The 16652-nt window shown below is 47.1% G+C and overlaps 1 protein-coding gene across 1 annotated transcript; it reads right to left on the reverse strand.

Moving 5' to 3' along the window:
• Positions 1-49: 49 nt before the first annotated feature.
• Positions 50-10813, reverse strand: DKC1 (dyskerin pseudouridine synthase 1). The gene is made up of 15 exons (XM_081259299.1): positions 10712-10813; positions 9997-10064; positions 9467-9553; positions 8175-8266; positions 7790-7974; positions 7126-7190; positions 6699-6825; positions 6340-6470; positions 5785-5928; positions 4120-4240; positions 3186-3304; positions 2463-2566; positions 2003-2066; positions 1169-1297; positions 50-820 (listed from the first exon to the last, which is right to left on the reverse strand). Exons 1-15 carry the CDS (start codon positions 10725-10727, stop codon positions 755-757), a joined length of 1518 nt encoding a protein of 505 aa, XP_081115425.1. The 5' UTR covers positions 10728-10813; the 3' UTR covers positions 50-754.
• Between the last annotated feature and the right edge of the window lie 5839 nt (positions 10814-16652).

Genomic DNA, 16652 nt, shown 5'->3' on the forward strand with positions numbered 1-16652 from the left:
TCTGTCCTCCTAGTTTGAGATCAACAATTAGAAAATCCAACAGGAATACTTTAAAAATTTCATAAGTAAACTTTAATAAGTAAAAATTACAGCCTTCTCCCAGCAATGAAACTAATTCATTAAAACAAAGAATGGAGACATGGTTTTCTGGGGATTCTCTCACAGCCAGATGGATTTAGGTGCCTGCAGTGGTGCCTATATACACAAGCAGTGAAGAAGTGACTGGAAATAACTCACAAGATGGAACGACAGAGCCCTTGGCCAGGCCTCCATCTAGAAGGGAAATACGGGGTAACAGAGGAGACTGACACTAGAGTCCTCACAGGACACTGGAAAAATGATTACCCCTCAATAACACGATTCAGTTATATTTTTTTTTACTTGCCCTATACCATTTTGCTGAGTAGACTTTTAATTTTTATAAACGTTTTTGATGAGGGAAGGGGGAAGCAAACTAGGAGAGGCCCATGATGTGAAAACGGCCCCCAGGAAAGAGCTGCGGATGCTCACCGGGCAGTGCCGGGTCTGAAGGGGAGACACCCCAACCCACCTCCTTCACCAGTGTCCTTAAAACAGGACAAGATGGGATGACCGCGCCAGGGGCCATCAGCAAGGTCGCAGCAGCTGCTCCAACGTGCCGGACTCTCGGCCCTTTCCAGGATCTCAGGTTCATTCCCTCAAGAACAAAAGTAGTTTTCTCAATAAGGCTTTAATTCCTCCTCCCACCTGGACACAGTGCTTCAAGTGGCGTCCACTACTCAGAAAAGATTTCCACTTTTACTTTCTTCTTCTTCTTCTTCTTTTTGGTGGTGTCACTGTCCTGGGGGAAAGAGAAAGCAAGCGTCTGTTAAGCACCGCCACTCTCCCCAAAGGAAATCAGGGAAGTTCCACACAGTCAACTAAGCCTTTTCAGGATCCGTAAGGATATCCTGCAATACGCAAATTTTGCACATAACAAATCCTGCGTTTTCCACGGACGCCCCAGCATTTAGATCCCCCAGCTATGCACCCTCCCCACCCACCATCAACACAACCCTAACTCTGAGCCGGGCCCGTCCCCGTCCTTCCCAGAGGGCAGCTCCCCGAGTAACCAAGCCGGCACCAGCGGGCAATTCCTTCCCCTTCAAGGACAAAGAGAGCCCTGGGCCCTGGACATGTTTGTACACACCCCATCTCCCGGCTCGTCCACACTCTCCAGAGCAGCTTTGGCCTTCTTGTCTTTCTTCTTCTTCTTTTCCTTCTTGACCAACTGGGGAGCCACTGGAGAGGTTTCATCACTTTCACTCTCTCGCTTCCGCTAAGGTGGAGACAATTGATCAAATGTTAAGATCCTGGGCAAATGCCGATGAGAAAGTTTCAGTAAGTCAAAAAGGGAGGAGCCAGCAGAGAAGATGCTGATTGGATCCAACAGGAAGTTTTCAAAGACACCAACAGGGCCTTGTTTACCAAGGATTCAAAGACCGGGAAGCCAGGGGCACAGCAGGAACGCCGCGCCAGAAAGGCCACATCCTCACTGAAGCCAAAGGCAGGACCGCATGCCCTCCAGGGGCGCTTCCACGAGTCCTCAGAGAAGACAGGCAAAGTGCGGAATCCCCGCCCGCGGGCCCCAATCAGGGCACAAGCAGCTCTTCTCAGGACACTCCGTGCCACCCAAGGTACAGACAAGCCATCCTGCAGTCTAACACCAACAGCCCCCGGCCCCCGAGCCGAGCAGCCACAGCGTGCTTCCCGCGGACGGTCGCAACCCTGAGCTGGTGCCGTCCGGAGGGGTTTGTCTGGCCCCAAGTGTCACAGCCTCTACTTCAACACACCTGTGCCACCCCTTGACCCAACTCTGTTCCAGGGTCGTGGCCTCAGCTGAGCCCACACCCCTGCCAGCAGACACGACAGGGAACGTGAACTGGAGCCTGCAGAGCCCGACGGGGGCAGGAAGGCCCACCCTGCTGAGCCAGCACGTGTGGCTGGACAGAACATGGTGAAGCCCTCAGAGCATGCCACTCACCTTTGGGGCTTTGACTGCTTCGGGAACTACCTGGAGGGCTTTGACGTCTTTCCTGGCAGAATCGCTGAAAGAGGAGCAACAGGTGAGAGTTGTTCCCAGCAGATCTGGCAAGTCTAAGGCCACCATCAACATCCTGACATTGGACAGAACAACTCACCACTTGCTGTCGCAGACTGACTCCTGCTGGAGTGCCACGAGCCAGACTAGAAAGGGTTAACTGTCCGTCGTGCTGCCCAATGCCCTAACCGGCTGGGCAGGCAGGGCGCAGGGCACAGCGCCTGCTGCTGCTCCACACACCCCAAGGCCAGTCCCCTCAGGTCCTACACATTTCCCCCAAACTAAATCCACCCCTTTCCCACGTCTGGGCTCCCCGCCTTCCCCTCCTCCCCTGCGGTCACTATAGCACTGCAGCCAGCGTGCCCTCTGCCCACCACACGGCTGGGAAACATCCCGCCCTTACCTGTAGTCCACGTACTCCTGTGTCCAGGTGGCAGGCGTGTTGTCCGTGGGCTTGCCGTGCTTGTCCAAAAGGCCCTGCTTGATCATCAGCCTCTTCTGACTTGCCTGGTGGACCGTCAGGGTTTCAACGTTAGAACAGTGTCAACACATAAAGCAGGTACCACGACCACACACACACAGCAAATAAGGTGCCCCCTTGGGGGTTCTCAGCAGAGTGCTCCAAACTCACCCTCCCTCTAATAGGAGCAAACATGGGACTTATCAAAGGTTGCAAACCTTTATGTACCAGTGGGAGCCTTTGCAGTGTCATTTTGACCACAGGGCCTTTGCACATGCTATTCCAGCAGCCCTGGACTCTTCCCTCCCCCCTTCACCTCAACATCTAACACTACGTACCTCACACTGGCGTGGCTCAAGATCCCTCACCCCGACTCCATGACCAGATCAAAGCCTTCATCGTGGACTCCTAACGTGTTAGGCACCTCTCCACACCCCTTCATAAGGCCCTCACCACGCCACTGTGCAATTTCAGCATTGCCTATCTACTGTCCCCCTTAGACTGAAATCTCTAAGGTCTGAGACAGGCCCGTTTCTACTTACCATTGACTCCCTAGAGGCCAGCGCAAGGCAAGGACGTGGCAGTGGACACACACTGGGAGCTGCCCGAGTATTCAACAAGGCAAAACAGAATAAGGCAGCAGGGCACACGCCCAGTCCCACTTACTTTTGGACCTAAACCCCACTTCCGAGGGTAAGTGTCTCTCTCCATGATCACTCTCTTGATCTTGGCTACGATACCATGGTCACAGGTGGATATCACTGCCGTGGTCATTAATGCAATAGCTACAGGCGTTGGAAAGAGATAAAAGAATGATTTGAAGGGGAAAGACTTCATAATCAATGAGCCCGAATGCCACTGTTTTATACAACTTTTAAAAACCTATTTAAAACTCTTAAGCTCTGCTGCCTTGAGGTTTCCTTTGCTGAGGGTTGCATATGGAGAAAATCCACCATTAGGGGAAGAAAGTCTGTGAAATCAAGTTACTTATCGAGTTCAAAAAATACTGACACTAATCACACTCATAAAAATCAATGCTTCCTAGGTCCTCAGAAGGGACCTCTTAATAAGTAAATCAGAGCTATTTGTTTAACCTGTGTAATTTGCACAAGAAATAAAGCATGTCATCAGGATTCCTTTTCAGCTGTGAGCAAGTAGCCAGAGGGGAAGGGACACCTCAATAAGGAACCCCAAAGACACGTGTGTCATGCCTGGAGCTCAGGCCACACACAGGGACAATCCAACAGTAGCTAAACTTTCACAAGGTAGTGCTGCAAGCAGACAAGGAGTGGACTGAAGGCTGTTTAATTACCACAGCCATTCGCCCCCCCTTCATGGATGATTTCCTCTTCACTGGAGAGCTGAAGAGAGCCAAACCGCTGAGACACAGCTCCTAACAGCAGCAGGCGGGGCAAGAGGAAACCCCACTTACCTCCTTGCTGCCTACGCGTGTCTGACATGACCCTTTGCTGTGACCACCCCGACAGACCCCAAGTAACACAGTGATCAGATCAACCCCAGGGGCCAGGCCTTGGGAAACCCCTCTTAGTGAGCCTGGCTGTGATGGCGCAGGAGGGACGAGGGCACCTCCAGCTCTTACCCATGCAGATGGCCTCCCCTTTGGTGGTGATGACCACAATCTCCTGATTGACTTCAATCCCGTCCTCGTATCGGAGGACACCCGGGAGCATAATCTTCGCCCCATAGCAGATTGCATTCACCTGCAGGGATGGTGGCCCTGGTGAGTGCCCTGGCCCCAGGCAGAGCCACCGCCCTCCGCCCCACCCCCACCTGTGACAGAGGATGAATGACATCCACAGCCACTGGCCGCAATCAAGTTTATGAAGGGACTCAGGGTCACGGCAACCACTCACCACGGGCCAGGCGCTTCACGCATGTCGACTCAGAAATGTTAGCGGGGACTGTAAATAGCTACTCCTTCCCACAGCACTTAGAGCTGCTTTCAGATTAAACCAAAACCCAGCCTCAGTTTTCTTTAATTGCTCTTCTCTATTTCTCTAATCATTAAGGGAAAAACCCCTGACAGAGCTGGGAGGTGTATCAGATTTATTGGGAAAACTGGGTAATAACAGGTTCCTAAAGTTAACTCACAAGCAAGACTGCCAAGGCCAACTCTCCCAGAGTTCAAGAGCGCTCCATGCGTCCAACCCGCCTTGTGCCACCTTGTCTTCACTCACCATATTCCACCTTCCCTTGAAATTCACCCAGAAACGACCAGTTTGACCCCAGCACAACGGGGGATCACATTTTGTTCTGTTTTATGTGATTAAGTTTTTTCAGTCACTATAGGGGCATGTTTTGGTATGCCTCATTGGTTTTTCTGTCTTTTATTACAAACTATAACATCTATACAGTCATCAAACATCTATATAATTTAAGATCTAAATATGAACGAGCAAGCTCAAATTATTAAATATATACAAAAATCTATATCTTTAAAAGTTAGAAAAAATTTTTATTGCTACCTGTTTAACAATAATTGATTATGCACTAGGCCACAAAGCATCTTAACTTATAGAAGGCTGTATTCTCTGACCATAATACCATTAAAAATAAGGCTATTTACAATTCTGGACTACTCAACCTTAAATAACTACTAAAGAGGAAACCCAAAGCAACACAAATAATTGCAGATTTCCTTTCATCATTAAGATTACTCTCTCTAAGGTTATCTAGTAAGTATACTAAGAAAAAAAGCTTGATAATCTCTGTGATGTTTAGGTTTTATGGCCTCAAACTAGGATTTATTTAAACAAAACAAAGCCTTTAATGGAGAACTAACTTATCGTATCTCTGAAACTCTCTAGTCTCAACCTTTTATCCCCATCAAAACAACCTTTTCTAGCAATAATTTAAATAAACCAAGGTGTCTCAGGCACATGCAGAACTACCAGTTTACGAGAGGGCAAAGTTTATGTACCACTGATAGTCTATTTCCTGAACCAAGTTACTTACTTTTAAAGTATTTGCCTTATTTCGAAATGAAATTAGTCCTAGCATTAAACTTCTACTTTAATTTATATTTGTTTTTGATTTAATAAAAGGCTAATCATAAATGTTTCCATTAACAAAAAACAAATAAATGAATCTAGTGTCCAATCTACGAAACCAGAAAATAAACCAAAGGAAAATAATAGTTACAAGTTCACAAAGCCCAATTTCATCTCTTTAAATAGAATGAAGTGTTCAGGACACAGACCACATCTCATCTCTCGAGGTCACATTTTGTCCAAACAGAACTTACTGCACTGTCTTTCATGACCAGCCGTTTATGAGACGTCAACAGCTTTTCCAAAGGGTAAACAACTCGCCGCAGGTAACTCTCATCCTTGTGGTTGTCATACAGCCACTGGGCATCCAGCACATCGTGCATCGTCACCATGTGGTCCTGGAAAATAGCCACATATGAAAATTACTCGAGTGCCATTGTATCCCCAACAGGCAAATGGACCTCACACTTCCAAACACAGAATGAATTTCGTCCCGTCTGCTAGTCCAAGCTCATTAGTCTTCGGTCTCTTCGGAGTCAACTCTTTACCTGTTGGTCTATTAAATCTAAGCAGGCGTACCTGTAGGCTAGGAGGTAAATGAATAGAGTAATGCTTTCCATCCAGTCACCCCCCTGCCAGCCTGTGTTTCAATGTCCCAAAGTTTAATTAACAGAACAGGGAAGCTGCCCTGAACTGAACTCAACACTTTGGAAACTGCCTTTTCTTGGATGTGAAGCAGGTGGAGTTCCAAGGGCTGGAGGACCTAAGTACCAGCCGGCTCTAAAACTCTCAGCCCCGCAATGACGTACCTTTTCACTCATGACTCCAGAACGAACCCGCCGGAGTTCCTGCATCTGACCACCAACTCCCAATAACAAACCAAGGTGTACACACAGCGTCCGAATGTAAGTGCCGGCCTCACAACTCACCCAGAAGATTCCTAAGACACATGCAAAAGTAGTACATATTTTCCCAAGTAAACACATCACTGGTTGAGAAACCCAGAGTTATTCTCTATCTGCACCAGCAAAACTAGAGACAACAGACACAGGCCACGACTACACCACATACTAAAGGCATCTACTTTTAAGAGACTAATTCTCAAGAATTCACTCCTTTGCACGTGTGCTCTACATGGGCTCAGCGCCTCACAGGCCTAAGGACCCACCTAACCTCCTTTCCGGGTCGTACTCGATCATCCTGCTCTCGTAGATGGTCCGCACTCGGAGCTGCCTCTTTACTGCAGCGATGAGCGGGGGTCGCTGGAATAAGGCACCTGTCAACGTCTCTAGGGCCTGAGAATAAGCACAAACCAAAACAAAGATTCACTGCACGGACTCTCAAATAAGATCAAAGGGCAGATTTGGGGAGTTTAAGGGCACACTTGAAACACAAAAGGTCTCTTTCAATCATTTAGGATCTAAAAGGGCCTTTCAATTTTTGATTCTTTCAACTACACAGGGATGGCTCAGTGCTGAGCAGAAGCCTCTCCTCAGAAGGGAGGAGCAGGTTGGCCACGGCAACCCCCTGAAACGGGCGAGGGCCTCAGAGACCCCAGTTGCTAACAGGTGCCTTCCCTACAGTTACAGACTTACCCTAGAAAGCTGAGTCCCCCCTTCGATAGCACTGTGCAGCCGGACAATTCCCACATACTCTTTGCCTGTAAAATGACAAAAGAGTAGTCAGGTGTGGCCACTGAGTTTTCTGTATTTTCTATATGCTTCTATCACTCCCATTTTGTACAGCCAGAAAAAGCAGGCAGTTTGACCTCCTGTTTCTATAAAATTTGCATTAAGACAGATTTCATGGTGCAGATGTGGGAAAGGAATGAAGACGCTATCTCATCGAGAGCTCAACTTTCAACGTGCTGACAGGGACAGTCGGAGCGCCCGTGGAGAGCCTGCCTGGAGATCACCTTAGAAGGTCAAGTAGAATTCTCCCTGATGCCAATGAAGGAGAGGCACTTTAGGCAGAAGCAGCAGGGCAGTTAGAGGAGCGTGGAGTGACAGGCCTGGAGCTGGGCTCAACGTGTGCATAAAAAGTACCTAGAACTCCAAACAAGGCAGCCCCACCAGGGTCTGGCTGAGGACAGAAGGCACATACACACCAAGAATATCTCTTGCTTCTGTTTTCTGTTTTTGTTTTATGATTTTACTAATGAAGAAATCATTTCTGAGAGCCAAAGTGTAGAAAGGAAAGGAAACACAGAAAGCCTTCCAATCTCAAAGTAGCCCTGTCTTCCCTCCCTCTCCCACGTACCTGCGCTCTGCTGGGATTTCACCAAGCGAGTGGCTCGTTCAATGCACACTATTAAACAACCAGTCACCTTGGGATCCAGGGTACCACTGTGTCCTGTCTTCTCTACCCGGAGTATTCGCCGGATCCAGGCTACCACCTCATGGGAAGAGGGGTTGGAAGGCTTGTCAAGATTAATGAAACCTGTCCTAGAATGGGAAAGAAGTTACTGTGTCATCGGCTCTGGTCCTCTAATGAAAACTAAATCTGAAGAGTAAAAAAGAGTTTACCATGGGTACAGGATATCATATTTAGGGCAATGCCACCACTACCTCTGTGAATAACTGATGTGAAAGGGTCATTGTGAAAAGAACAGAAGTTTGAACAGTGCTGTTCCCAACACACTTACCTGATATAGTCCCCAATCTCCCTCTTCAGAGGATTTGAACCACAAGGAAGAGGCGTATAATGTGTTGTCCTTACATTTAGCTTATCAAAGTTCTAGAAAGCAATGATACAACACAGAACAAACAATAAATCATTAACATGTGGAAAACAAGAGTCAGGACCACCATGAACCATGATATGGTGACGCTTCAGGTTCTTGTTTTAGATCTTGCTCCTGTATTTCCATTATGTGCTGTGACAAACTGCTAAGCCTCCCCACATGCTGGAAAAATTACCTATATGAGTAAGAATAAGACAAATTTGATCCCTCCTCCAGAAAGACCTCTTGGGGTACTACAGAACAAATTGGGCTTCACTGTGCAGGCTTATGAGTAAAATATGGACTAGCTTTGATTTTCTCAGGGACCAAATGGAGGGGAACTGGCAACACGGCTCCGGAAACCTGACCAGCCTGCACCTGCCCCAGGCGCTCCTATCACACTTTCCTCACGTCTGCCCCTTCTCACTCTCCTTTCCAGGGCTCCACCACCAGCCTGAAAGAGCTCCCGTCAATGGAAGCCCATTAGATTCATCTTGGTACTTTCCACAAGCAGCAATGATTTTTTAAACTGTATCTCCCACCCCTAGATTTTAAGTTCCATGACAGTAGGGACATTGCCAACCTGGTTTACCAGCAGGTAAAAATAAAGAACCAGATGCTGTCTAAATGGCAGACACATCTGGCCAAGCAGAAACTCAACTGTATTGAATTCTATATGCAAATCTTTTACCTCATATTTAGTGATTTATTCAAACAGTTTGTCAAGGAGTCTTTCAATAAATTTACCTCCTAATCTCGTAGCTGACGGCCATTATGTCATTTGTGAAACTTGTAATTTAACTTATTACCGAAGTACCCTAGATAAAACCCAACACGATAGCCAGTAACTTCTAGAGAGCAAGTTAACACGCCAGGCACTGGCCGTATGCTCTCAAGCATGTTCTACTCCACAAACCAGTACAGGTCTGTAAGGTGAGGCTAAGTACAGAAGTTGAGAACGAATTGTTTATAAAATGTGATAGCAGTGTGACATTGTTGTGAAAATTACCTGTATTCTACAAGTGTTGGGTACATTGGAAATAAGGGGGAAAAAACCCGAACAAACCCTGGTCCTTCATCTCAGACACCTCAAGGAACAGTGTTTTAGGCGGCCTCATCTAGCATTTCCTAAGCCCAGGATGCACTCTCAATCAACTGTTTAATACTCAAAAACAATGTAAAAGCCAAGCGTTGACCTGATGCGAAACACATACCTTTAGCAACAGGGGCCACTGAGATGTGTCCAACTGAGCCACTTTGGATTCAGGTTTGATGAGAAATTCTTCAGCGTGTTGTATTTCCTTCCACAGGACAGAAGCATAGCCTGTTAGACTTCCCACCTGACTTTGAACAGTTCCACTACTACCACAGAAGTCTATGCCTTTGAAATAAAAAATAAGGTAGTCTATGCCTTTTCCCTGGGACCTCCAAAGGAAAAAGAAATGAACAAAGAACTGAGAAGTGTAAGGGAAGTGCCACCAAGACGGGCACAGCAATTTTAAGAGAAAGAGGGATAGTGGGTCTGATAAGAGAATTTCAGGGAGAGCAGTTGGTGTGGCAACATTTAGCAGGGTGTGCCTGACAGCAAAGACCCAGGCTGGCGGGCGTTGTGTACTTTCTACACAACGACCACTCAATTACAGCCCATTCCTCCAAAGCCTTTAAAAACAGTTCTTTCCTGTAATCTGTCATCTAAGAAACCTCTCTTTTCAGTCAAAGCAAAGGACAACATATTCGTACTCACTGCTACATCTTCTTCTGGTAAGGATTTCCGCTCCTTTTTCTTCTTATGTTTCTTCGGTAAAATAAGTACTTAAAAAAAACACACACACACAAGAATTAGGAGTTTTCCCCGAAAATAAAGACAATGAAGTTTAAACCAAGGGTAGGTAGAAAATGGATGCTTGTCTAGGATCACAGGGGAAGCCGCCGCGTGTCAGGCCGAGTGTGCGGGGTGCACAGCAGCCGCACGTGTCGCCCTCCATCCCGGCTCACCACGTGGCCGAGCGGGGTTGAAACGCCCACGGCGCTCTGCCCGCGGGCCCATAAGTTCCGTAAGCGACCGCCCAATGGTCCCCGAGGGCTGGTGGCCCCTAGAACTTTTTTTCGACTTAGCGCTCCGCGCACGCCCGAGCCCCTTGGCCCCTTTGCTTCCCCTCATCGCGCGGCGCTGACCGCGGCGTCCGAGCTGGTGGCGGCGGCCCGGGCCCTGAGGGGACTGTACCGTCGGCGGGAGGCCCGGGCTGGTGGCGTCACGTCACCGCGGGGGCCTCTTGCTCTCTCGCCCTCACCCGTGGAGCCAAGGCCAAGCGGTCAAGGTCGGCAGGAGGCCCGGCAGCTGGAGCTAGCGGAAAGCTCGGGCCTTGAAGTTGTCCCCCCACCCCCGGCTCCCCCAGCCGGAGGACCTGGCCCCGGCCCGCAGCAACCCGCCCGGCCACCCGCGAGAGAACCACCCTCACCTTCCACGTCCGCCATGTTGCCCCACTGAGCCTCCGAGCCGCGTGGGCCAGCGCCGAGGAAGCTACACCGGACTCCCGCCGCCGTCAGGCCGCGCCGCTAGGGCCCGCCCACCTGTGCGCCGCCCCGTGCGTGTCGTGAAGCGGGGCGGGGCGAGGCCGGGCGGGGCTCGCGGGGCAGAGTCCCAAGTGCGCGCGGGACGGCTGCACACTTTCATTGGCGGACGCGGCCGGGGCGCTGGCGCGTCCGCGCGTGCGCCTTGGGCCTCTCCCCGCCTTCGGCGGCCAGGTCTAGGAGAGCCTGCGCAGCTCGCCTGGGCGGCTCGTAGCCTGTGGGCGTGGCCCGGCCGCGGCGCACTCTCCTTCGCTGAGATTTTACCCGGACGGGAGCACACGGGCAGCCGCCTGAGCGCTCCTTGCTTCCTCGCAGACCCTTGAAGGTGACTGTCAGATCAGTCCCGATGGCAAAATGAAGACGTTGAGGCACATAGAGCTTGCACGTCCTTTGCCGCTTGTAATTCCCATCCAGCTAGAGCGGCACTGGCGATAGAAACAAGAGTGCGAGCCACTTGTGGACTTTTAAATTCTCCAGCAGCCATTTGGGGAAAAAAGTACAACGTTAAAAGTTAAATCGGGGGGCTTCCCTGGTGGCGCAGTGGTTGAGAGTCCGCCTGCCGATGCAGGGGACACGGGTTCGTGCCCCGGTCCGGGAAGATCCCACATGCCGCGGAGCGGCTGGGCCCGTGAGCCATGGCTGCTGAGCCTGCGCGTCCGGAGCCTGTGCTCCGCAACGGGAGAGGCCACAACAGTGAGAGGCCCGCGTACCGCAAAGAAAAAAAAAAAAGTTAAATCGATTTTAATAACAAACTTTATTTAACGCAGCAATCCACAATATTATCATTTCAACATATAAACAATAGACAGCATTGTGAATGGCATATTTTACGCTCTTTTTGTGTTTTTTTTCCTGTACCAAGTCTTTCCGGTGTGCGCTTTATGGTTACAGCCCAGCTCGATTTCAGCTCCACGACGGGGCTCAATGTGAACTGCTCGACAGTCAAAGCGGTCTCGTGGCTGCGGTACTGAATGGCCAAGCAAGTAGCGGCTCCAGGTTCAAGCCCTCTTACCTCATGTAGTAATAATAATAATGCTCTAACTTGATTTTTTATACATAGCCAAAGTCCTCAATATCAACCAATCCACGAGCAGTTAATTACACTCCCCATAATTTTATAATGCTCCGTTGGTATATATTTGGCTAAATTTCAGGTACTCACTAATGGTTCTCCAATACTCCTCATCTGATCTGTTAGCAAATCCTCTCGGCTTTGCTTTCAAAAGATCCAGAATCTGGTAGTTTTTCACCACCCTCAATACTGTCACTGGAGTCCATGTCATCACCATGGCTCTCCTACATTTTTCCACTCGCCTCCTGCACTTCCCCCCTCCTTATGTTTTTTCCAACTATATTGACTTCTCAGCACAGCCCCTGGAAACAGCCATTAAATTGTGAGTCAGGCCATGTCCCTCCTCTGCTCAAAGCCCTTCAATGGCTTCCCATCTATAGTGGGATGAAGACTGGCCCCCCACTTCGGACCTAACCCCTGGACCCTATGAAAACGAACTTACTTGAAAAAAAGGTCTTTGTAGAGGTACTGAAGTTAAGGATCTACAGATGAGGTCATCCTGGATGACTCAGGTGGGCCCCAAATCCAACGACAAGTATCCTTAGAAGAGAAGAAGGACACAGAAGAGGATAAGACCATGTAAAGATGGTGGCAGAGCCTGCAGTGATTTTAGACTTTCAGCCTCTAGATCTGTGAGAGAATAAATGCCTGTTGTATAAAGCTGCCCAGTACAAATGAACCTATTTACAAAAGAGAAATAGAGTCACAGATGTAGAAAACAAACTTATAGTTAAGGGGGGGAAGGGGGAGGGATAAATTGGGAGACAGGGATTTACATATACACACTACCATATATAAAATAGATAACTAATAAGAAGCTACTGTATAGCACAGGGAACTCTACTCAATACTCTGTAATGACCTATATGAGAATAGAACCTAAAAAAGTGGATATATGTATTTGTATAACAGACTCACTTTGCTGTACAGCAGAAACTAACACAACATTGTAAATCAACTACACTCCAAGAAAAATTAATTATAAAAAATAAATTAATTAAAATAAAAGTAAAGCCACCCAGTTTGGAGTAATTTGTTATGGCAACCTGAGCAAACTAATAAACCATCTCACTAAGAGTAAAAGCCAAGGTGCTGATGACGGCTGTCAGTGTCTGCCGCCACTTCTCCTTCTGAGTCCCTCTGCTTCCACTCACGACCGGACTCACGCCCATCTGGCCACGCTGCCTCTGGCTGTGAAGACCCCTCCACAGGCAGACACCCTCCTCTTCAGGCTTTTTCACCTGCTCTTCCTTCTGCCTTCAATGGGCCTTGTTTCTTGTATGTCTCTTCACTAGAATGTTAGCCTTATGAAGCCAGGAAAGTCTGGTCTATTTTGTCCACTGCTATATACAGTAAGTACCCTACATACGAACCTTCAAGTTGCATTGCAAAAGGAGGTAGGAGGAAACAGGCTTGCACTCTCAGTGGGAAGGATGGGATCCTAGAGCAGCAGAGTCTAAGTGGTGGCACTAAAGCTCATAGAAACAGGCTGGGTATCAAAATAGGCAGCAGAGCTGGCAGCTGGAACGAGAATGTTTTAACCCCAAGGATCTTCAGGGTGATGAATCATGGAATCCTGTTAATAGGCCACCTGTAGTAGACCACCACCAACAAAAACTCTAGGTCTGGTGAATGGCAGCCTGCCTTGAATCACCACAATGGAAAATCATGGCCCCTCATCTAATTCCCGGACCCAATCAATTCACAGACTCAGCCTTCAAGCAAAGGTGAGGCCAGGTACACATAACACAACTGTGTACTTTAAACCTTCCTCCGACTTTCTACTGTGGTCCACTGGTTGGAAATGGAGTCTTTAGGCTGCGTCTCTCTCCCTGTGGGCCCCCCTGTGGCTCTTTCACCAGTTCCTGACTGCATAATTGGCAGCTGGATGGATTCCCACAGAGGCTTCCTGACTAAAGGACTGAGCACAATTATGGAAAAAGGGTCAAAAGAAAGCCCCGGTCACTGTCCCTTCAATTATCGGGCACATTACCATAATGAAGTCCCTGGGCATTGATTTGATCATCTCATTGTCCTCCAAACCATCATACTGGTCTGCCACATTAATGACGTCATGCTGACTGAACCTAGTGCACAGGCAGTAGCAAATATTTCACCACAGAGTGAAAGATAAGCCCCATAAAAATTCAGAGGCCCAAAACTTTCATGAAGTTTCTGGGCACCAGTGGACTAAAGCATATTGGCATTGTCCCTCCAAAGAGAAAAACAAGTTGCTGTACCTCGAACCCACTGTCACGAAGAAAGAAGTACGATGTTTGGTGGCCCCCTTTCTGGGGGTGGCATACCCCATGTGGATGCTTTTATACCTTTGTCAAAAACCAGTTGGGTAAATTTATGTGGGTCTATTTCTGGGTTCTCCGTTCCATTTATCTATGTGTTTATTCCTCTACCAATATCACACAATCTTGATCACTGTAGTTATATAATGAGCCTTGAAATTGTGTACAGAGATTTATGTGTTGACCTTGTATTCTGCAACCCTGTAAAGCTCACTTATTAGTTATGGGAATTTTTCATGTAGATTCCTTTGGATTTTCTATGAAGACAATTATATCATCTGCAAATGAAGACACTTAATCCTTCTTCCCAATCTGTGTGTCTTTTGTTTCTTTCTTTCTTTTTCTTTTTTTTTCCCTATTGCACTGGCTAGAACTTCCAACACTACGTTAAGTAAGAGTAGTGACAGCACATAGCCTTGCCTTGTTCCCAACCATTAGGGGAAAGTGCCCAGTTTTTCACCATTTAAGTATGAAGTTAGTCAAATGATGTTAGTCATATGTCTTCCATAGATGTTCTTTAACAAGTTGAGGAAATTCCCCCCATTCCTAGTTTTATGAGAGTTTTTGTCGTGAATTGATATTGTGTTTGGCAAATGTTTGTTCTGCATCAATTGATAGAATCATGTGACTTTTCCTCTTTTGCTTGTCAGTATGGTGGATATCACTGATTGATTTTCATATACTGAATGAGCCTTGCATCTCTGGGATAAACCCCACCTGGTCATGGTGTATAATTCTTTTTGTTTGCAGATTTTACTTGTGAATTTTACATTATTGGCCTTTCACACACATGTATAGCTATCTCCTCATATTTGTCCCTCATCCAGAAATTGGAGAAGAATTTTCTTTTCAAATTTTCTCTCTTTTCACAGAGAATAAGTTAGATGCATGGCCACTTTGCCCCACATAACATAATTAAAATAGAAACTCTTCCTTAATAGTGGACATTTATTTTCATAAATCCTCCTAGTTACAAGATTTACAGTACTTAAAGAACTGCCAAACTAAACCTTTTTTTTTTTTGGTTTGGGAGCCTTGTTCTTTTTTGTTTTTTTAAAAAAATGTTATTTATTCGTTTATTTTATTGAAGTATAGTTGATTTACAATATCGTGTTAGTTTCAGATGTACAGCACAATGATTCAGTTATATATATATATATATATATATATATATATATTATTTTTCAGATTATTTTCCATTATAGGTTAATACAAGATATTGAATATAGTTCCCTGTGCTATACAGTAGGTCCTTGTTGGTTATCTATTTCAAACTAAACCTATTTTATTTTATTTTTTTAACACCTTTATTGGAGTATAATTGCTTTACAATGGTGTGTTAGTTTCTGCTTTATAACAAAGTGAATCAGCTATACATATACATACATCCCCATATCTCTTCCCTCTTGCGTCTCCCTCCCTCCCACCCTCCCTATCCCACCCCTCTGGGTGGTCACAAAGCACTGAGCTGATCTCCCTATGCTATGCAGCTGCTTCCCACTAGCTATCTATTTTACATTTGGTAATATATATAAGTCCATGCCACTCTCTCACTTTGTCCCAGCTTACCCTTCCCCCTCTGCTTGTCCTCAAGTCCATTCTCTACATCTGCATCTTTATTCCTGTCCTGCCCCTAGGTTCTTCATAACCAATTTTTTTTAGATTCCATATATATGTGTTAGCATATGGTATTTGTTTTTCCTAAACCTATTTTAAATAAATGAGAAATGGGTAAGCCACAAAGGGAATCCAGGTTCTAAAAAACCACTTGCTGTTCAAATTATCTAGTCTCCCCAAGCTGGAGTGGAAACAAGCCATCCTCTGACTCTCTGTCATCATCTCGGATGAATGGAACTTGATTGTTTCGACAATCATGGTGAACATCGTGCTGGGCCATTACACCGAAGACATCATGCTTACTGCACCTGGTGGACAAAAGTTAGCAGAGATGCTTCATTAGGACACATGTATGCCAGAGTGTGGGAGATAAAGCCCATGAAAACTCAAGAGACTGACCCTTAGTGATGTTTTGAGATGGTCTGGACCATACCGGATATTCAGTAAGTTGCTGCACTTCATACCACCTACCACTCAGAAAGGGGCACCGCATTTGGTGGGGCTCTTCAGATTCTGTAGGCAATGTATATGACATGAAATTGTGCCACCAGTGCTTCAGCAAGTAATCTGTAAGGTGACGTGTTTTTACTGGAACCGCAGGCAAGGAAAGTCTCTGTGGCAGGTACCGGCCACTCGACGCACTGCAACATTACATGGAGCTTTGGCAAGTCCTAAAAGGAGAAACAGACCATGGATTCCTGGAGTTTTGAAGGAAATCATGTCCTCTATGCCATCGTATTTTCCTTTTGATCAACCTCTGTGGCCCCTGCTGTGAGTGACACTCTTTCCCTTGACTCCCACGTGTAACCTCATAGGTCTGTTGGTCAGGGTCTCCGAAGG

This window comes from Mesoplodon bidens (assembly GCF_964165515.1).
Source record: "Mesoplodon bidens genome assembly, contig: HAP1_SCAFFOLD_159, whole genome shotgun sequence".
Taxonomy (NCBI): Eukaryota; Metazoa; Chordata; class Mammalia; order Artiodactyla; family Ziphiidae; genus Mesoplodon; species Mesoplodon bidens.